Source organism: Salminus brasiliensis, chromosome 17 (assembly GCF_030463535.1).
Source record: "Salminus brasiliensis chromosome 17, fSalBra1.hap2, whole genome shotgun sequence".
Lineage (NCBI taxonomy): Eukaryota > Metazoa > Chordata > Actinopteri > Characiformes > Bryconidae > Salminus > Salminus brasiliensis.
Window position 1 is genome coordinate 30,575,660 of NC_132894.1, and position 21,967 is coordinate 30,597,626.

The following is a 21,967-nucleotide window of genomic DNA, read 5'->3' on the forward strand; positions in this document are numbered from 1 at the left end:
CACCGTCTGACACACAGGTTTCTGCCCGTATCTCAGCATGCCTCGCCGACGTCTCTTCTTGGATGGCGGCTCACCACCTCAAACTCAACCCCAGCAAGACGGAGCTGCTGTACATTCCGGGAACTGCTGGACCAAAAAACGATCTTGCCATCACCTTTGAGAACTCGCTGGTCACTCCTTCTACAGAAGCTCGAAGCCTTGGTGTAGTCATGGATGATCAGTTATCGTTCTCAAGTCATGTTGCAAATGGAACTCGGTCCTGCAGATTTCTCTTGTACAACATCCGGAGAATTCGACCCTTCCTCTCTGGAGAGGCCACCCAGGTGCTTGTTCAGTCTCTTGTCACTTCCAGACTTGACTACTGCAACTCTCTTCTGGCTGGTCTTCCTCTGCGCACCATTAGGCCCCTGCAACTCATCCAGAATGCAGCAGCACGGGTCGTCTTCAATGTCCCTAAATTCAGCCATGTCACTCCACTGCTGCATTCTCTTCACTGGCTTCCTGTAGCTGCTGCCCGCATCAGATTCAAAACCCTGATGCTGGCCTACAAAGCCAAGAACGGACCAGCCCCTCCATACTTGATGGCAATGGTCAAAAGCCCATCTGCACTTAGAGCCCTTCAAGCTTCAAGTACGGCTCGGCTCGACCCGCCATCCCTCAAAGTCCGCGGAAGACAAGCGTCCAGGCTCTTTTCTGTCCTGCACCAAAGTGGTGGAACGAGCTTCCCCTGGGTGTCCTAACGGCCGAGTCGCTCGCTGTCTTCAAACGCAGACTGAAGAACCACCTCTTCCGAGAGTACTTGGATAATTAGAGTACTATGGTCACCTTATTGTCTTGTGTTTAGTAATGTCTAAGCTTAGAGGTATCCTTTGAATTATTGGTCTATTCTAACTAGCTAGGGCTTTTCTTGGGTAAATAGCAAAGCACTTTGTAAGTCGCTCTGGATAAGAGCATCTGCTAAATGCCGTAAATGTAAATGAATCAACATCAGATTGCAGAGTTGGTTTAATGTAATTAATGTTGACTGTTTAATGTTAATTTAATATCTATTCAATGACTGATTGTTACTGATTGACACTCCAATCTGATGTTGATTCTGATGATGTTAAAACTGATGATGATATTCCAGTTACTCAATGTATATTCAGTGTCATTGCACTGTAAAAAACAGAACTTAAATTTGCTTGCTTAATAGGATTTTTAAGTCAGTAATAACTGCACCATAAAGTGTATCAAATGATTTGCCTAAACTAACATTAGTTAGGTGTCTTAGAAAAAGCTGACCTCACTATATAACCTGTGTTGGCAAAATATACAAATTTTGGTTGAACCCTAGCTGAGACCAGGCCAACTACTTTGCACATGCTCATTTTGACTCCTTAGTTGAACAGGGTCTACGGAGCAATTCTGCTGTTGGATATAATAATATCTCTTAGATTGATTTTTCCCAACAGATACCTGGAACTGAGTCAGCTGTGCTTTAGTTAGTCAGTAATATACAGCAGGTTTTGGTGTGCAGTGCAGTCTGTTAGAGTAAAACTCACACCCATCCCATTGGCTCCTATGACACCAGCTATTTGCATATTGGGCGTCACCCCACCTCGTACTCACCGTCGGTGTGTAGTCATTCCCTGCAGGCTAAATTCTCTTAGGTAAACATGTAAATCTTACTTACAATGGTTGACTGCTTGGCCTAAGTGTCGTAGGCTATAGGAGAAAGTTGTTTTTTGAGTTTGAGTTGGCCTTAAAACTCAAAAACCTAGTGCAGTAAGTTGCCTTAAGTTTTTACAGGGTGCTGCCAATGTTAGAAAATAGCAACTTTCACTGATACTTTACTGTTGATCCAACTGTGATAACATTTCTACCTCAAACAAAATGATGATTCCGATCAAAAAACAATTTTTCACAACATCACCTTGCTCTCTGAGTCAGAAATTCAGACATGGGTGCAAACTATTTTGAAGGCACTGTAAAAATACAAGGAAAACAATACACACACGTTAGAATTTTATTGTTTGCTTTAGGAAGACAGCGCATTAGAGCAAAACCATACCAGCTTGGAGTATGATAGGCATTATTTCATTACTCTGAATAGAAATAAAATCTTCAACAATGGCAGAATGAATGAATGAGAGAAAAATCTGGAAAATGCACAGTGCATCCACAAAAAATAAAAAAAAAATCTAGACTGTAGATTTACGTTTGAATGTATGAATGTTATGTTATGGAGACAGATCTTCCAAAATTTGTAAAGATTTGTAAATGATTATTGTTCTATGAAACAAGATTTCACATTTAAGAAAGTGTGCAAACATCTGTTCATCAGATGTTCATCAAACATCAGCTATAATGCTCTTCATCTTCAGGTTGAATCAACAGTTAAGCCTTGGTCTGGTTGTTTGGAGGGAGCGGTTTACCAAGATGCTGCCCTGTGGTGAGGCCATAGGGTTCAGAGGCACGAGCCTCTTTCACCTCAGGCCGCAGTCGGAACCCTGCCTGGAAGCTGAGGTCGAAGAGCCCAGTGGGAGCAAAGGTCAGAGGTTTCTCGTTCATCAGGCCTTTCAGCCTGGTCTGCCAGGCCTCTAATAAGGCTTTTCTCGCAGCTGGAGGGGTGTGTGCTATACTCCAGAAGATCTGGGGAGCCAGAACCTGAAAGCCACAGAAGCGCAGAACTCCGTTCTGCATCAGGACACAGTTGATCAGTTTTAGTTTGAGGTGATTCAGTTTTGGCAGTTATTATATTGGGAATTTCACAAACTTCCAGTAATTTCACCTGTAAGGGAAACAGCATAACATTGATGTCTCCACAGATGCCATCAGGGAGGTACATAGACTCTGTGCCTCCAGTAGTGAATGACAGCATAGCCTTTTTATCCTGTGGGGTGAATTGTGCATATGTTTATTAGACTACTGCAAATTTACCATTTAAAGGTTCCATCAGATGAACACACTAGTGGGAACCATGATATTGATTTATCTATTTGACTCTTCTGTCTTTAAGGAACACAGACCTTCCAGTTTGTTAGGTGCACCCCCCCCTCCTGCTTTCGCATGAATTACATATTCCAACAGCAAGCCATACACCACATGACAGTAGTATCGCACTAATCAAGCATAACAGCATTTCTAGCATCCATTAGGGTTCACTAAAGTGGTGGAATGAGCAAAGCATGTGCTCTTCGTGACCAGCAGCAGCTTGTGATCATAGACTTTGCCTCAAATAAACTAGAAAAGCCAAAGACAATGCTGAGTCCAACGAAGGTGGGATACAAGGACATAGTTTGTGTATTAGTTACAGGTAATAGGTGGAAGTCCATGACTGAGATCAGATCTTGCATAGACAACATTTGCCTGGCCTAAGCAAATAATGGATGCTTCCAAACACGCTACGTGGCGTGACTTGGTTGGTTGATTCAAAGATGGGCCAAATTAAACGACAGCTCATGAAGGTGGGTTCAGAGCTTGCAACTGACAGTACACTCAAGGACTAAGGGCCAAATAGAGACAACAACTGCACTGAACACGAATGAGACACTGGCGAAGACACTGATAAACAGGAACAAGGACAAAGACCAGGACAGGAAGGTGGTTACTGAGACTGGATCTGTTCAAGGAAACCGAACCAGAGTCATTCAAGGGTTAAGGCCTTTATAATCTGAACCAGGTGTGCTAGGGCAGACTGCAGATTTTCAGGGTAGTGGATCCACAGAAACAGGGCTGAGAAACACTGATCAATAGAACTGGTAAGCACACATTCAAAGAACCTTGGTATCTCTTTAGTTATTTAAGTTTGCTGATGCGCGTTTCTGACCTTAAAGATGCCATTGTCATACATGTTCTGCAGAGTGAAGGCAAATCCTTGAGTTAGCACTCGGTCAAACCAGCCTTTCATTATACCTGGGACATTGAACCAGTACACCGGGAACTGCAGGAAATAAGAAAAACAATCATTAGTAATTTTGTGATGCTAAAATACAGTCTTTATTCTCATGGCAGAAATATATACTTTATTTTACATCATAAAAGACAAAAAAATTAAGTGTACTTGTATATTATCACAGTTATAAACAACCATTGTAACTACATTTTTGAGTTAGAGCTTACATTGTGTGAACATCTTATGATCAGTAGGCCAATAGCATGGATGCTACGTTACTTTTAATTCGTAAAAAAAAGGCCATTTTAGAGATACAATTTGTAAGGTGTAGCTCTAGGACAAGGCCTCCTCCTGCCACCAGGGGGAGGCCCCGAGTCACCCCAGCCAGTAATTGAGCCCAATTCACTACACCTGGGCAGTAGGCTATATAGGCACACAGATCCAGTTGCCCCCCTGCTGGATCTTTTCCCTCTGGTTCAGTGCGTGTGTCAGCCATACTCTCGAGCCGAAGGCTGAATGGGTGTCACTCTCCTTCATGTGTTTCTCCCTAGTTTGTTTCCCTCTGTGTTCTCCCCTTGAGTTCCCTGTGTCTGTGCAGTCTGTGTGTCTGTGTGTGTGTGCGTGTTTGCACAGATATTCTTGTTTAGCAGAGGAAGGCAGTGGTGTCTGCCTTCCCTGTAACTCCCCAGTTCTCTTGTTTCTTTTGGGAGATCCTTTTGCACTTAGTTTCATCTTTTCTTGAGTTTAAACAGACAGCCAGCGTTCTCCCCTGGCGTCCTTTGTTTGTTTCCGCCTTTTTTCGGGTTAGACGTCCTCTTTGTTTACTAAAACCACCCCTTTTAAGTTTCATTTGTTGGCCACTTTCATAACTGCCGCTTTGGTAAAGTGACGCGGTGGCCTGGGTTTCGAGTCCCGGGTGGATTTATTTCTCATTTCCGTTTTGCCAGCTCTAAGATTAAGGACTCTGCACTTGGGGCCATTGGTCACATGATCGTGGTAGCTCACTCAGTAGCGCGCTGACCCGCCAACACGGCAGCCTGGGTTCAAACCCCGCTGTAGGTGAGCGCCACATTACACAATTTCTTTCGAAAGTGACCATCTGAGTGCATTAGATAGGTTGAAAAAAAAAAAAGGCAATGAGAACACATGAGGAACATGGAGGGAACTATTAAAATACCTGACCTGAAAGATGATGAGATCAGCCTGCGACACCTTGTCATGTTCTGCCTTGATGTCATCACTCAGTCTTTCCTCCTTCCAGGCAATACAGGCCTCGTCACTATAGACAAAGTGCTCAGGATCCTTCAGCTCACCTGGGCAGGCAGGACATAAAGCACTGTTTTTTTTTCATATTAGGGGTAGGTAATAACACATTATTTTATTGTGACATACAATGAGCATATTGTGGATATCACTGGTGCTTAAAAAACACTGATGTTTCCATACATAGAGTGTAATTAGTCCTGTTTAATTGGATATAGTAGAACATTTTGAATAGAAATCACTGTATTAAGTATAGGACAGTATTTGGGCAGCGATTCTGCTGCAGTTCTAGTGCATTTTATCTTCTGTCTTCAAATATTGTGATATAATATTTTTACCACATCAGTTATCCCTATTTCATGTATTCTTTTTTTACATCTTATTCTTTGACATTTTTAAACATCTTACACATTTGTCAGGATAATCTAGAATATGACCTGCTATGCGATTTGTTCACAAAAATATCATTATATTTATTATTACTAAATTTCCTGCAATTATTAAAAAAGATACTATTTAAAAAGATGTTTACTTGCAGTCAGACTTTGGCATTTAACAGTGGAGGCCCTGGTATATTTGGCACGCTAGGTGAAATTGTACTTTTTGCTTTATATGTTGGCGGGCATGCAATTGACAGTACCAAAAAATTCTGTCCCAGTCCTAAAAGCATGTAATTTTATTTTATGGCTTTCAAAACATCACTGAAAACAGGACACTAACTCCTACAGGAGGTGTGGTGTTTGGTGGTGCAAGGTTTAAAGGTAAAAAAAAAAAGGTAAAGGTGCACGTATTTGTCACTGTACAGCAAAATGTGTCCTCCGCATTTAACCCATCTGGTAGTGAACACACACTCACAGCGGTGGGCAGCCGCTTTAACCGGTTCCTTTAATTTGGTGGATCCAGGCCTGTACAAGGCATGTCTGCCTCCTGAAAAATTCTATCACAGTGCCCAATTTAGGTAAAGTACTCTAAAATACTATGGTACAATGTATTTATTTTTAGGAGCCACATTTTCATGTCTTTATTTTAAACACACTGTCTGACCTGATGCCGAATAGGTTACTACCTTAAAGCAGCATTGTGCAAGAATTGGTATTTGTTGTGCCTGGGCCAGGGTATGAGCACCCCTTCATGGACAGCTGTACACATGCATTTGTTGACAAGAAAGTATGTGGACTCAGACGGCAAAATAATATCAGCAAGAGTTATGCAGCTTCACCACAGTGCAGTTCCATAGGGCAGAAGTGGTGTTCTGGAATAGAGTGGCAATGACCGAGATGCCAGTCTCTTTATTACAGTACCTGTCCACTTGTACTTGTTTTCGACGCATTTGGCCATGCCCGATCTCTAGCCTCACCGTGTGTGGGCGTGTCTGTGACGCGTCTGTATGCAAATTAACAATCTGGGAGTAGGCGATCTTATTTTTAGGATTTTTAATTCTTTTATATCTTATTCTGGAAATCCTGGAGTTGCCGTTATCAGTTTTTCCTTCAGGTTTTAAAAGTGTTTGTTTGGTGTGTGATGCTCATTTGACGCACTCAGCCATATGCCGGCTGTACTCTGCTGAACTTTATGGCTGCATGCATGCCGCAGCTCTCTCCAATGAAATAAACAGAATGTGGTGAGGTGAAGTGGTAAGCGGACTAGTGCCGTTAGTGGAGCCTCAACATGATTTTGAAGGTATTTTAAGGTAACATTGACTCATGATGGTGTAGCCTGCCTTTTTCACTTTTGAACATTCTGATATTGCTGAATGCTGCTTTATGATTTCTGCATTGACATGTCAAGTATAAACCTAGTTAATGCTGATCTTATACCAGGAGTAGTGCAGCGTGGCAGTAAAAGTTGTGATACTGTATTTTGCACAAAGAAATAAAGGCCTGTATGTATAAAATAGCTGATAATCATCCAAACATGCCTAAATAATCTTTTTAAAGAATGTTGAATTTGAAAGAAAACTATAAATACTATTTACCACTGTATTGCTTTATAACACTTGGTCTCTTGAGCCTTTCCTTGGGCCCCAGAAAGCTTAAGGCAACCATGTGTGGATTCACTTGTTAGTTCGCTCTGACACTCTATTTAGTGAGGCTGTGGGTTAAAGATTCAGGCAAGTCCAAGGAGAGGAAAGAACTATATCAGACAGTGACCTGTACTTGGACTGTGTATTGTAAGATCTCAAGCTGTTGGGATGTTTGGACCTGTAATCGGTGATTTCCCTGTGGCAAGCTGCTTATGGTATAAACGAAGCTCGAAGCACAGGACAGAACCACCATACAGACCCTTAATATCTGCTGCTGTTGCAGAGGGAAGAAAGTTCATGGCGTAGAGGTCAGACACAATGACTTTATAGCCTTGTGCGGTGAACGTCTGCACAGCAGCATCCTTTGCAGCTGCATTAAACGAGGTTGGACTCTGATGGGCGTAGACGATCAACACAGTCTTTTGCGCTGAAACGTATAAAAAACAAACAGAATTCAGAGATTTAAAAATCTGCTCATTTGTTTTTGCCTCTTGAATGAAAAGAGCTTCAGAGATGGTTTCAAATCTTTACATGACTTCATAATTCTCCTCAAATGAAAGAGCTGCATGAGGAGTCCCATGCTCCCCCCACTTGCTTTCTTTTCCGTTGCCAAGCTCCCAGGAGAGGTGAAACCCATACTGTTTCTACTGTAGGGAGGTTACACCCTGTCAAAACAAAACTGCAAAACAATGGCAAGCAACAACCTGAAATGAAACTGAAGATTTCTTCAAGCGAAGATTGTTGGATTATCTGATTTGTCTGATAATTACAGCATCAGATAAATCAGAATTTCTTTTTTACCCTCACTGACATCTGAACCCTTAACAAGGATTAGGGCCTAAAGGTTTGTGCTGGTAGTTCTCACCATTTGTAGCCACTGCAATTACTGTAATACCTAGAAGACCATTGAGTTTTACATTATTGATGTTTCTAGCATCACTTCAGGACCAAATAATAGTGTTGCACTGATACAGATATCGTACACACGGTATCGGCAATAGAGAGACCCGATACCATGCAGTTTACTGACGTCCTACTTTTGTACATACTTTGTTATAAAACCAAACATGTAAAACAACCAGTAAAAGCCAGTCATCAACAGTTATTAACTTAAAAATACATTTAACAGAACTTTTACAGCCCTTTTTGTTTTCATGTGGTGTTTTTTTTTTTTTTTTTTTGGGGGGGGGGTTCTGAAACCAAACACTGAAGTTTAGTAGCTTCTTACATAGAGATACGTTGTTAAATGTGAAGTTGCCACACTCACTGCATTTTTTTGCCCTGAAATGTGCATTTTAAGCACTAATTAAAGCTATAAGCCAAACTATAAGCTGTTTGGTGAAGCTTAGCAAGATTATGCCTTCTTACCTGCTCATGTGTCTGCATTGTGGCAATTCTTTTTCATAGTGTCGTCTCGGTTCGTCTTCCTCTGGAGATGGACTTGTTATTCAAAAAGGAGAGTCTGTAACCACCGTCTTTAGTTGTAACAATAATATATTTTATTTCAATCGAAAGAACAGTGTGGAGAGAGTCTGCCAATTCTGGGTGCCCCTCGGTCTCTCTCTCCCCAACTTAGGAATACCTTGAGTTTTTATACCCTATTTCACGTCAAATTCTGTTGGAATGTTGCCATATATGGAATGTTTGCATTTCATCCATAGGGAACAGCCATTAGCTCCACCATTATATACGTGGTCCATGGCCACACCCGGACAGCATTTAAATCACTGACACGTCTGCCCAAAGGGATGTCCAAATCTAAACAGCATCTGAACATCTGCAAAGCCAATGAATATACTACAATAGCATGTGCAATTACTCAACCAGTAACTAAGCATGCTGTTTCTTCAAGCAAAAAAAAAAAAAAAAAAAAAAAAAAAAAAAAATATATATATATATATAATAACCACTTAAAGCTTACCAAGTTACAAAGAAGACAAACCCAAACTTTTGCATGAACAAGCATGAACAAGCGTTGGAGAACTGCCCAATTGTAGCCCATTTACATATTTACCATATCCAAAACATCTACAACTCTCATACCTCAAAACAGGAAAAACTGGACAAAACTGGATAAATATAAATATATACATATATATTTTAATGTAATTTTTATATCACTTATTTATGTTATTCTTCAGGATAACAGACACTGGCTACTACGCAAAGGCTCCAGCTGCAGTGGTACGCTTTTACCAGAAGGGGGCAGAAGAGTCTACGAAGACTACGGTGAGCTGTTTATGGGGAACGTCTACCATCTATGTGGAGAGAAGCACGAATAGAGAGAAATCCACTGACTAAGAGTACAGGGAGTAAAAGACTGGATGTCTTTCGTGTCAGAAGCAGGAGCTAATGAGTGAGTTAATGTATGTGTACAGTAGCACAAACTAGATACTGTAAAGAAACACAGAAAGATGGATCTGCAATGCAGTGCCCTGAGTAAGGGTGTCCACAGAAAGTAAGTCGTGGGAAGCCAAAACATTTGATACCCTGTTTTTATGAGTGGAATCTGTAGATATCAGATTCCCTCTGGGCTCATGTATGGGGTGAATAATTCTAAAGTGGGACAGTTTTGTAAATTTGTAAATGGGAAATATAGTCCATTTACATATTCACCATATCCAAAACATCTACAACTCTCATACTTCTCATACAAAACTCATATATTATTTACTCGTCATTTATAATGAATGCACACTGTAAAAAGCTGAAAAGGGCAGACGTTGATGTGTTGATAAAGTGCTTTGCATTGTTTCATCCAATATAAATATCTTATTTTTTAATTTAGTAAAAACAGTTCAGCTGCTTGTTACCATATGAAGTCATTTTGCATTGAAGTCAAACTAATGAACCCTTATTTTACAGTGTAGCCTAATGTGAATTACGGGCAAATAATTAGAGTGTAAACCTTGGATTTTTATATTTTGCGCACTGTGTGATTTCATTTGCATGCTGGTTGCGTAATTAGTTCATTAGTAAGTGACTTCATCAAATACACTGTAAACCTGGTAACCTAAAATGACTTCATGTGGCAACCTGCACCCTGAATCATTAGCCAGTGCATCGTACTGCAGTACCACATTCTTTATATGTGAACCCGAGCCATTTGTTACAGTGTACAGCGATTTTTCTTTTTTGTTGTTGTCTTATTATCTTATTTAAAACATGACACTATTTAAATGATAAGGGGGGAATCTAATAAATAATAACAATAATATACTATAAACATTGCATATTGTCTCTGTCATACAAAATCATTTTCTCAAAAATATCAGCTTTACAGGAGAAAAACAAACTTTAACTTTGAATGGAAGTTCATGTTAAATCTTCTTATTTCTTATTAAGTCATTTTGGAGCATTTCTATTGGTCCATACATCATGCAATTTGCAGATGATGTAATTAACAACAACTGTCTGATTATGTGAAAAAGTTTCACAGCACATAGTGAAGTACAGTATTGGTGGGGTGGAGGAAAAGTAACAAGAAGACAGAGAGCCATAAAACAAGTGCAGTTAAATTAACCAACAGTCCCCCGAAGTGCAAGAACACAGGTTATCTAGTTAAATGTAGCTAGAATACACTAATAATAAACGAATTGTGCTGCACAACTCATAGAAACGCTATTATATTTATGACAAGCGAATGTTCCTAAAGAGAACCTCACCCATTTCCTAGAGTGCAAGTCCAAGAGGTGTCTGTACTCCTCGAGCAGGATTTCCAGAGTGGAGAACTGCAGTGAAATGCCTTTATATCAGATTCCTGACGTGACCTGGGTAAAAAACCTCTTGCGTAATGGCGCACAATCCAGCCTTGCACCTAAGGAATCTGAGGCCAGTGAACGCTGCACGGCTGCAGCGAAACTCAGGACGAGAACGAGCTTTTCTGGTTTGTAAAGATAAATGTTACTATTCATAAAAAATCAAAGCATGTTCTGGATGCATGGTTCTGTAGTATGGAGGCGTATTGCTGCCAAGCATAATAATAATAACATAAAAACATCTTTAGTTAGGAGATGTTATGTTGTCATTGTAAAATAAATATCTTTAAATCTCAAATATCTAATATGAGAAAATATATTTTTATTATTATAACATTATGACATAATACTGTTTGTTGCAATTATGGCACAAAGCATCTTGTTATTATGCGATATGTCATAAAAACAACATAATATGTCGTAATTATGACATAGAACATCTCATAATGTGGAGAAAAAAGTTTTTAGAACGTATTGCGTTGTAATTATGACTGATCTCGAGATATGTATCTCATTATTATGAGATATGTCATACAAATGACATGGAATAGCTAAAATTAATTAATAAAGGTTGCTGAGGAAGATTTTTTTTCTGTTTGCTTGGTAGTAATAAAGCCTCTGTACTGCAATATAGTTAAAATCTTGAAAAAAAATATTTTTTTCTTCTTTTTTATTTGTAGATTTTGCAAATACATTCTTATATATTTATTTTTATTTTTTATTTATTTTTTATTTTTTATGTAATATTTGATCACATTTATTTATGTTATTCTTCAGGATAACAGACACTGGCTACTACGCAAAGGCTCCAGCTGCAGTGGGACGCTTTTACCAGAAGGGGGCAGAAGAGTCTATTGCAGCTCAATAACGCTGCTTAAGAGGACTACGGTGAGCTGTTTATGGGGAACGTGCACGTGGTCTCCTGATATATATGACTAACCACACACACACACACACACACACACACACACACACAGGCTTTAAAGTGGCTCAGTAGCACCATCTATGTGGAGAGAAGCACGAATAGAGAGAAATCCACTGACTAAGAGTACAGGGAGTAAAAGACTGGATGTCTTTCGTGTCAGAAGCAGGAGCTAATGAGTGAGTTAATGTATGTGTACAGTAGCACAAACTAGATACTGAAAAGAAACACAGAAAGATGGATCTGCAATGCAGTGCCCTGAGTAAGGGTGTCCACAGAAAGTAAGTCGTGGGAAGCCAAAACATTTGATACCCTGTTTTTATGAGTGGAATTTGTAGATATCAGACTCCCTTTGGGCTTCATAAATGCTGATAGGGTGAATAATTGTAAAGTGGGACAGTTTTGGAAATTTTAATATAATTGTTAATATAATTCCCTGTATAACATCATTTACACAACTCCAAAATTGAACTGAAACACCACCCACAGATGAACCGGCTGCTCTTCAAACCTTGTGGTTGGCTGGATCATGCCTCTGGAAATGTCATCACACCTATATAGCTTTAAACATTTAACCCATGACACGGCTCGCGCTCCAAATGCGAAAATCTCTTAATAAATCTTCTCAGAAATGGGAAGTTCGCTGAGAAGTCTACGAGTTTCCTCCAAAATGTATGTTTATTCAACACAGAGGAAGCCTCCTGGTTTTCAGAGGGTGAATGGCAGTGAAGGCTACAGAATAGTTACAGTTTTTAATAAATGAGACGTGACACGCACCCCAAACAGCAAGCAAGGAACAAAATCCTCTAGTATGTTGTTTTTTTATTTGTTTTTAACCAGCAGCTGATTTTAGTACGCACATCTTTTCTGCGTTTCTGTGTCAGTTATTAAAACGTGATATTCGATTGGGTCCACTTGATTCGATTGGGCCCACTGACCTTCATGACCTCGTTTTCAAGTACTTGTTTCAGACTGCAACCAGTCCTGATAACCTCTGTTTTAGTGCTGAATTGCATTCTCATGTTTGACCACTAGGTGGCAGACAGAATTCATGACCTGCAACTCTCATAGCAGTCCTGTATGATAGATAGAATAAAATATATTTTTTTTCTAGTTATCTTATTATCATTTAAGATCTTTTGGCTTTAAAAATATTCTTCACACACACTCACATGCCTCATTTACAGAAATAGAAGGAAAGGAGTCAGTTATTTTCCAGCAGATCCTCAGGTCTCCAAGATGATCCCTGAGTTGATCTCAAATTGCAATACACTGTAGATGTAGAGCAAAGCTGTGGACTGTTTAGGAGGCCATAAGGAGAGGAGAGTTCCACTTTATAAGAATTTCTGATTAATATAATTCAGTTCACTTAAGACACAAACAAAGTAACTCTGGGTGGTTTGGGGGTGATATGATCTGTTCTAGAGAAACAGACCAAGTCTTGTCTTGTTCCCAGTGGTGGTGAAATGACCCAGGCGTCTGAAGAGATGCTCGTTGATGAAGGGTTTTTTTATTTATTTATCAAGTAACATTTAAAAATGGATTAAAATCCAGTTTAAACCAATTGAAAGGTTTTTAAAGTGGTTCTTCTATTTGGCCTCTCCAAAGAGCCATTTTTCACCCCCTTATCTTTAAGTGTAGGTCACTGTATCCTGTCGAATGACGCGTGTTCTACACAGTCACTGTAGTTTGTGTGGTTTCTTCAAGGGCACTAGAACCCTTGCTGACTCGCTGGTGTAGTATCCCCCAAGCACAGCGTTGACAGTCATGCTTTATGGGTTGTTTAACAGGGATTAGGCCTAGTCCTGGACTACACAGCTTTCTTATTGGAGATAAGTGAACTCTAGGACTAGGCCCTGGGTATGACAATGGTGCTTTGTTATGCGGACTCTGAGCTTCTAAAATCGTCTTGCGGCTCTTTTTTTGAAAATTTTAACTTCCTTAGTTGATCCACCAGGAAAAGATTACCCCTAATTCTTTTTTAGTTACACATACAATACAACACCACCCAGCAGGGGTTAAAGGATTAGCACAAAGGCTAGGGATAAGTGTCAACGGCAGCAGAAGTGCTGCACACTGAGGCATGCCCCTTTAGCTTTGACCTGTGTCTTGACCTTTCGTTTATCTGCTCCAGAGAGTCCTATTCTACTGGCCGTCCTATTCTACTGGCAGTATTTCTCTACAGGGACTACACAAGCAGTGTCTGTGTCTGTGTGTGTGTGTGTGTGTGTGCATTTGCATATCAGTTTAAGCAATGGTGCAATTTAAAGTAGCTGATAAAAGTAGGGGTGTCCACAAACATTTTAAAACATTTAGTGTATGTATGTCCAGGTACTTATGGTCAGGGCTATAGATTATGACCCATAAAAAAGTAAATTTTCAGGACATTTCCTTGTTAGAGACTCCTTTATCTTTCTATGCCAACTGTCTCAACTTGTCGTGCAATAGGGTACTTTGGAATGATGTGAGATATCAGCAGGAAATGAAACAACAACAGTCATGCAGTCTACTCCAAATTCAGCCATAAAGGCCTCCTTTATGTAGCATGGTGAAATACTGTGAAACACAGGGTTCAAGTTTTGGGAAATTACATCCATGTCACTGAATAACCTAATTACAGTTTAGAGTAAATGTATGTTCAGAGGGCAGATTCACGAAAGCTCTCATAGGACAAACTCTAAAGAGGCTCTCCAATATCCTCTTAAGTTGTTTTGTCATTGTTTTCTTATTTAGGCCAGTTTTAGATAGCAAGGTACCAATGAATGTCTGACTGTTGACGTCTGCTTGGGTTGTTTTCAGTCAGTGGAGCTCCTGTGTTTTCTGTTGCCAAGATAGCAATACGCCAGAAATGTACCTGAACACACCTCATTTTGAGACCACCACGTCCATCACATTTACATTTACATTTATGGCATTTAGCAGACGCTCTTCTCCGGAGCAACTTACAAAGTGCTTTGCTATTTACCCAAGAAAAACCTCAGCTAGTTTGAATAGACTAGAATTCAAAGATACCTCAGTTAAGTTAAGCTAAGTTTAGACTCTACTAAACACAAGTCAGTTAGGGGACCACTCTACTATTCGCCCAAGTACTCTCGGAAGAGGTGGGTCTTCAGTCTGGGTTTGAAGACAGCGAGCGACTCTGCCGTTCGGAAACCCAGGGGAAGTTCTTCCACCACTTTGGTGCAGGACAGAAAAAAGCCTGGACGCTCGTCTTCTGTGGATTTTAAGGGATGGCGGGTCGAGCCAAGCCGTACTTGAAGCTGGAAGGGCTCTAGGTGCAGAATGGCTTTTGACCATTGCCATCAAGTACGGAGGGGCTGGTCCGTTCTTGGCTTTGTAGGCCAGAGTCAGGGTTTTGAATCTGATGCGGGGAGCAGCTACAGGAAGCCAGTGGAGAGAACGCAGCAGTGGAGTGACATGGCTGAATTTAGAGATTCTGAAGACGTCCTGTCCCCCATTTTGGATAAGTTGCAGGGGCCTGATGCTGCGCAGAGGGAGACCAGCCAGAAGAGAGTTGCAGTAGTCTGAAGTCTTGAAGTGACGAGAGACTGAACGAGCACCTGGGCGACTCTCTAGAGAGGAAGGGTTGAATTCTCCGGATTCTCAGTTCTCCATCAGCACAGATATATTCGTAAGCATCATTGCTATTTAAACAACGCAGGCGTAAGGCGTAAAAATAGACTGTTGGTGGGATTTAAGATAGCAATGAGCATCGCAACAGGTGTAAGATAGGACCCATAGTCTTTTATGCTGTATGTCACAGATTATCATAAATAATAGCATTTTTATTTTGCAATATTTAGTTAAATCCATGTGTTGGAAAACAAAATGTAGGAAGAACTGAATCAAACTAAGCCTTCAGACATTTTCAGTAAACAAAAGCTAGAATTGAATAACCATACTGTAGAAACAGTCTCCACTTTAATCCAGTTAAATTAATTAAAGACATTATTTCTGTAATTCAACCATTTAAACTGACCATTTCAGAGGCAGACCTTCTGACCTCATACACTCTAAGACAAGCATAAAGTTAAGACAGTATTTAAGGTATTTAAAAAAGTATTTATTTTTTGGAGAATACCAGATGTTTCTAGAGGCTTTCTTAAGTGAAAAGTTAGGATGAAAAATCAGAATATTTAGACGATTTCTGAAGAATATTAATTTATATTAACTGCTTTCTGAAGCAAAAAAATCTTTCTTAAGATGCTTTTGTGAACCCAGCCCCAGCTTCCAGGGTACATCCGTACAGACAAGCAGTCTTAAGCAGTAGCTGCTGTAGTTCATGTTATGCATATACCACATTTTTCACTTCCTCCTGATCAGGGTCACAGTAGGCCACTGAAGCCTACCTCGGATCATTGGGCGCAAGGCATACCACTACCAACACTCTCTCAGGGTACCATACACACACACAACCATTCAGCCACACACTCACACCAACTGTATGGGACAACTTTGCATAGCCAGTTCACCTACCATGTGTTTCTGGGAGGTGGGAGGACAATGAACAACTCCACAGATCCACTCCCCAGAAGCTGCACTCTGACAACTTTTTATTATTTGTTTCACATTTTTGAGAAGAACATTGTGTAAATTGATCAAGCCAGCCATTACAAACCATTGCTTTCAGTATTTCACAGTAATCATCCTAGAAACTAATTACTTTTCCATCAGATAGATGCTTGTGGATCACATAGGCCGAGAGGCACCTTTGTCCTAATTTACCTGCTTATGGTCCCTTTACTGGATATTGTGTAAAATCATGCAAAAACCAAATTCTTCTCGAAAAAGGCAACTTTGCATGAGAAGGAAAAGGCCTTCTTAGCTTTCAATGGAAGTCATTGTAAAAAAAATAAAAATCCAGCAGATCCCTGTATATGTTTTAGGACACTACTGAGTATGTCAGCAGTTTTTCTTTGAGTGTCCGAATTGTAAGATGGAATTCGAGTGGGATTTTGAAGGCACTACAATCTCTAATTGTAATTGTAATTTCTAGCGAAGCTCACTGCATGAGCTGAATGTGGACCAAAATACATTGCATGCAAAATGAGTCCATGCTAAGCAACAGATAGCAGAACAAAATGGAGCCAACTGCATTTGCTGATGTAAGCAAGTGATAGTTACGAGTAACAGGACAGATATTTTCCCCATGTAGTTCATTAACAGTAGGTATAGGTTGCTCAGCAATATAATGGTCTATGATTATTCTGTGAACAGGACAATGCTTTTACCAGCTCAGAATTCAGTTGGTGTGTGTTTATGGAAATTTAAAAAAAACATGACATGTTATTTAAATTTGGTTGTCTGTGGTCACACATGGTGATGTGTAAGGAAATTGTGTTTCAAATGAATTTGTGTAGATCTATGATTGCAGCAATCCTCTAATCAGCGCTGACATTGTGGACCTTAACCTACTCATACTCGTCACTACAGCCACACGCAAAAAATACCACAATGCCTGACCACATTTTTGGTCAAACTCAACAACAAACTGAATAAGGATGTTTATAGTAGCTGTAAAAGACCCTTTTGTGTGCAAGCTAGCATAGTCTAGTCTGACTGTATCACATGAAACAGCAACATAAAACTGCAGCTCAGTTTTATGAGTGTTTGTATTGCCGTTTAAACAGAAACTTATTTTTCCATCAATATATCCCTTGTAAAAAGCATGTGTACTTGGAAGCACTAAAAGCATATTCATATTAGGTAAAGAATACTAAAGGTGCATTATTTACAATACTCCAATTCCAATATCTTTAAAATTCTGCATAAAATATACTTATTTTGTCATTATTAATAAATTAATAATTAATAAATGATTGGTTACTTAGTATTACTTATTAAAGTAATACATTTTAAAAATGAAACATTAGTATGTTGATGGAGAATGCATGTACTTCTAAACATACTAGAACATATTTTCACAAATGTGTCAATGTCAACTGAAGTGTATTTTTAAAAAAGTACATTTTTACGTAATGCTTTCTGTACAATTCGTATCTTATTACACATTGAAGTATATAACTAAAAGTATATTTAATTGTCATTCAATGTCATTTCAAGTGTATTATTCAAACAGTATTTCAAAAGTTTACTTTTTAAAGTAGACTTTAATAAAAGTTAGGAAGATCACTTGAGTCAGTGGATTTCACTCATGCACTGAAGCATATTTAATTCTCAAATATCACATCAAATAAATTTATTTCTTGCCATATTTCGGCAGTAAAGTGTACTTGTGTATCATGTATCTGAGTTGATTCAATGACGTATGGTGATCTTTAGGGTGTGCCTTATGTTTGGGCAGGGCAAACCTTGATGAGTAAAAGTTCCTAGTATTTTCATACTAGCTGTGTCTTTCTCCATTCTCTCACCATCTGTATATAGTCATTCTCCTATGTGTTTACTTGTAATCTATATTGTGTTGCATTGCCTTTGCCTGGTCTCTGTGTTGACACTTTCTCTGCTGTTGAGAGCAGGTTTTCGAATGCCAAAGTGACTGCTCATGCACTGCTATTGCAGAATTAAAGTAGCCTAAAGGCATATATATATATATATATATATATATATATATATATATATATATATATATAGTACAGTTTAAAGAACACTTAAGTGTAGTTTAGTTGCAGTGTATCTTAAATAATAATATACCATGTATAATATACAATATACATTTTTTACAATTTACATAATTAAATTACTCAAGTTTGCTTAACCTCTTGAGTCCCTGCGTCCTCATATGGGGGACCATGCTTTTTTAAAACTTTTTGGCCTCATATGATGACTTAAGTGCTGTTTAAATATACTGAAGTTGCAATAAATGTTTCCAAAATAATACATTTAGTATGTATAAAGTTTTAATTCTAAAAGTATGTACTTTCCATATTAAGTGTACTTTTAGAAAATATACTTAAAAACACTTCTCTTTTAAACGGCTTCTTTGGTAATAAACTGTTTAAACCGAAAGCTGTCTTTTCCTGTCCGATACTGAAAAAGTCACAGTATGAAGCGCAAGCTCCATGTGGGAGTCAGTGAAGCGAACTAAGCATTTGCATGTCCTAATCCATCTGAAACAGTGTGGTCAAAATCGGTCTGGACCGCATGTGCAGTCGTGCTGAACTAAGCTTAACTAATATTAATGATATCTTGACTATGAAACCATGCTACTGTTGTGCTTGTAAATGCAGTTACTGGTTTTTCGCGAATGCAGTAGGCTGGAGTACAGAGTAAACCCCGACAATGGCGATTTCCTCACTCTCCAGTTATTAATGAAATGCACCACAGATCATGGATCAGGAGCTTGTCATGCACTAGCCTTGCTTAAAAGCCATCTGTTGTTTTTTTCCATCTCAGCCTCTATTTTGCATGCATTTGTATTCTCCACTTTGAATGGTTTTTGTTTGGATTTCTTGCTTGTTTTCTTTGCAGGTGCAGACAGTGGTGCCGAAATACCCAAATCCAAACTGCATATGCTATGAAGTGCAACGGGCAGAGGTAGAAACAAGCATTAAGCAACATACACCTACACACATTGAACCATTCATAGTAATCCTGTCAAACCTATACTTATATATACTATATATACTTTTATAGGCAAACGGTGTCTTTGGCATTGTTGCTTTTTTCTTTTCAAAAGACTACAATTCAGATTGCAGACAATGTTTAGTTATCTAAAATACTTGTAAACCCAAACCCTGACCTTTTGTTTTACCTTAATAAAACAGAATATTTTAAAAGTATATATGGAACAAGTTATCAGCAGTATTTTTAAACCAGTGTTCACTTTTCATGGGAAATTGTCTTATATGCCATAATTGTTATGCATGCTTGTGTACAGGGATCAGGTGTAAACCATGAAGCTTCACTGGTTGAATGCCCTTTATACTGAGTAAATCAAGTCCTTGCATGACTGTGAAACACTGGTCTGCTTTCCCTTATCCATTCTCCTTTCGTTTGACCTTAGTTTCGTGAAGACAGTCCACTCGGCCACTGCAGGCGCTGCTAACAAAATGGTCCTGCTTTATTAAGTTGTAACCAGGCCATTTCAATCTCACTCAATTTATTGGTTGTCGTGGCAATGAGCTTTGAGTAACGACAGCGATTGAAGGGAACCGGGAAGACATTGAACAAGCTCTGGTCTGACTGACTGGTGAAGGGTAAGTCCAAATGCTTCATGATCAGACCTACATTTACATCCTCAATGTAGACATTTGTGACCAGGTGCTTGGCTCCTTCAACAAGCTTTTTCGGAAGGTCTATGGAGTAGACGTAGCCTAAGCCCAGAGCATAGGGTGGATAATTACCTTCTGGGAAAACATCTTCTGGGAAATACCATTTGGATTTAGGGTCTCGAATCACCATGGCCCCGTGGGCCACGAGCCCTGTCATGTAGTTGTTCCTGGGGGCCGGGATAAGCATGTTGACTAAATTTTTCACATTAAGGAAAATATCAGAGTCTATCTTCATGGCATAGGATGCTGTGTCACAGTTAGATGCCAGCCATTCCATGATGACCATGGTTTTGATGGTAAGGTTGTTGTAGCTATCCAAGAAATCACTCTGCACAATGTCGTGGTATATCTGGCTCTCCCTCTGCAACATCTTCTGGTACTTCCTATTGAATTTAGCATCGGTCTGTCCAAGCATGAAGAACACACTGACCCTCTTACCAATCACTTTCTTCTCAGACCCCCAGGTGCGGCGGATGATGTCTCTGGCTCTCCTGTTGCTTGGTTCCACAGGCACCATCAGCACCAGGAAAGGTTTGTCTTTTATGCACCTTTCCTTCTCGTTTATTACGTAATGATATGTGCAAGGATAAGCCACCTGGTACTTGGAATTGAACAAATTGCATACTTCTGGTATCGGTTTACAAAATTCAAAATAATTTTTGAAGAAGGTTGTGTTGCATAGTATGTGTATTTTCGTCCAGACATTAAAGATGTCCGAGTTCAAGTAGTACCAGATCAGGAGGCTCAAAACCAGCAAAACCAGGAAGCCAACACGAAGATTGTAAAGTCGGCACTTAAATCCTCCTTGTTGAAGGTCCAGACTAAAAAATAAAACATGGGATACAAGTTGGAATGAGTCCACGTTTTGCACATTTTCAAAGAAGTAACATTACAACCTCAAGTTAACCATCAAGGTTACTTAACATGCAGGTTATTTTACACTATTTATTTATTTATGTAAATTTTTTCCAATTTGGTACAACTATTAACCCACCCATTCATGACTTTCTCAAGTACTAGCAATGCTCCCAGTAAAACCTTAACACATGTCTCCTCCGATACTGCCAGACAGCCGAAACACTTGGAGGAAATTGTCAGGCTCTGCAGCACTAGCTAACAGATGCCTTTAAGGGTGATGAGGAGAAAGAGTGGAATCTACCCACCCAAACAGAGCACGCTCAGTTATGCTCTTTCAGACTCAGCCTGCTGATGGCAAAGAGGTATGGCTCGGGATACGAACCGGCGACTAACCCTCTGGCCGTAGTCACAGCGCATTAGACCGCTGAGCCACTCTGAGCCCATTTTACACAATTTATAGTTTGATCCAGTAGATTAAAATCAATGGCCGATACAGGTGAAGTTTACCATCTGCATATCAGCTATTATTATTAAGCCACATATTTTTGAGCGTGTGCTGCCAGGGGGCAAAAGTGCTTTGGAAACAAGCTGCTCATTAGATTGTTTATAAATCTTCTCTGAAGAGTGCCACTTTCTGCTGCATAGTTGCTCAGAAAGCTGTCTGCCATAGAGATTATCAAAGCAGCATAAAAGTCTGCAGTGTGGAACTGTTTTACAGTGGAAATTGTCTGCGATAGCAACACTGCAGCATTTCAACTGGCGGCCACATTGTCTGACTGTTCCAAATTAGATCAGAATTAAAGCAGCCATATGGAAAAAATGGATATCCCTAGCACATGGGCTCCTCTACAGTCAGTAAATGTAATTTGCACTTTTCACATTTCACACAACTCGTTCCTCATCTTATCTATACACATTTTACACAGAAAATGACATATAGATACAAGGTTTTGATATGACAGTGACATGAATCATGCATGGATGGGTTTTTGTTATGAATACTTACTATCATTTACTACTGATTCAACCATAAAA

At 39.5% G+C, this 21,967-nt stretch overlaps 2 protein-coding genes across 3 annotated transcripts in view; both read right to left on the bottom strand.

Annotated features, from left to right (window-relative positions):
- Positions 1-1,994: 1,994 nt before the first annotated feature.
- LOC140538361 (NAD(P)H dehydrogenase [quinone] 1-like) lies at positions 1,995-10,987 on the bottom strand. Of its 2 annotated transcripts, none has more exons than XM_072660854.1 (6): positions 10,829-10,987; positions 7,423-7,590; positions 5,060-5,190; positions 3,812-3,925; positions 2,774-2,875; positions 1,995-2,679 (listed from the first exon to the last, which is right to left on the bottom strand). In XM_072660854.1, the coding sequence occupies exons 1-6, from the start codon at positions 10,830-10,832 to the stop codon at positions 2,380-2,382; spliced, it is 819 nt and encodes a 272-aa protein (XP_072516955.1). In that variant the 5' UTR covers positions 10,833-10,987; the 3' UTR covers positions 1,995-2,379. The 2 variants fall into 2 exon arrangements, with proteins under 2 accessions (XP_072516955.1, XP_072516954.1); XM_072660853.1 differs by lacking the exon at positions 10,829-10,987 and adding an exon at positions 7,695-7,825.
- Positions 10,988-16,363: 5,376 nt separating this feature from the next.
- Positions 16,364-21,967, bottom strand: part of LOC140538586 (beta-1,3-galactosyltransferase 1) — a 36,693-nt gene continuing 31,089 nt past the window's right edge. Inside the window, exon 3 of the mRNA XM_072661216.1 lies at positions 16,364-20,895. Within this exon, the coding sequence (XP_072517317.1) occupies positions 19,845-20,895 (1,051 nt within the window). The 3' untranslated portion in view covers positions 16,364-19,844. The remainder of the gene's footprint in view (positions 20,896-21,967) is intronic.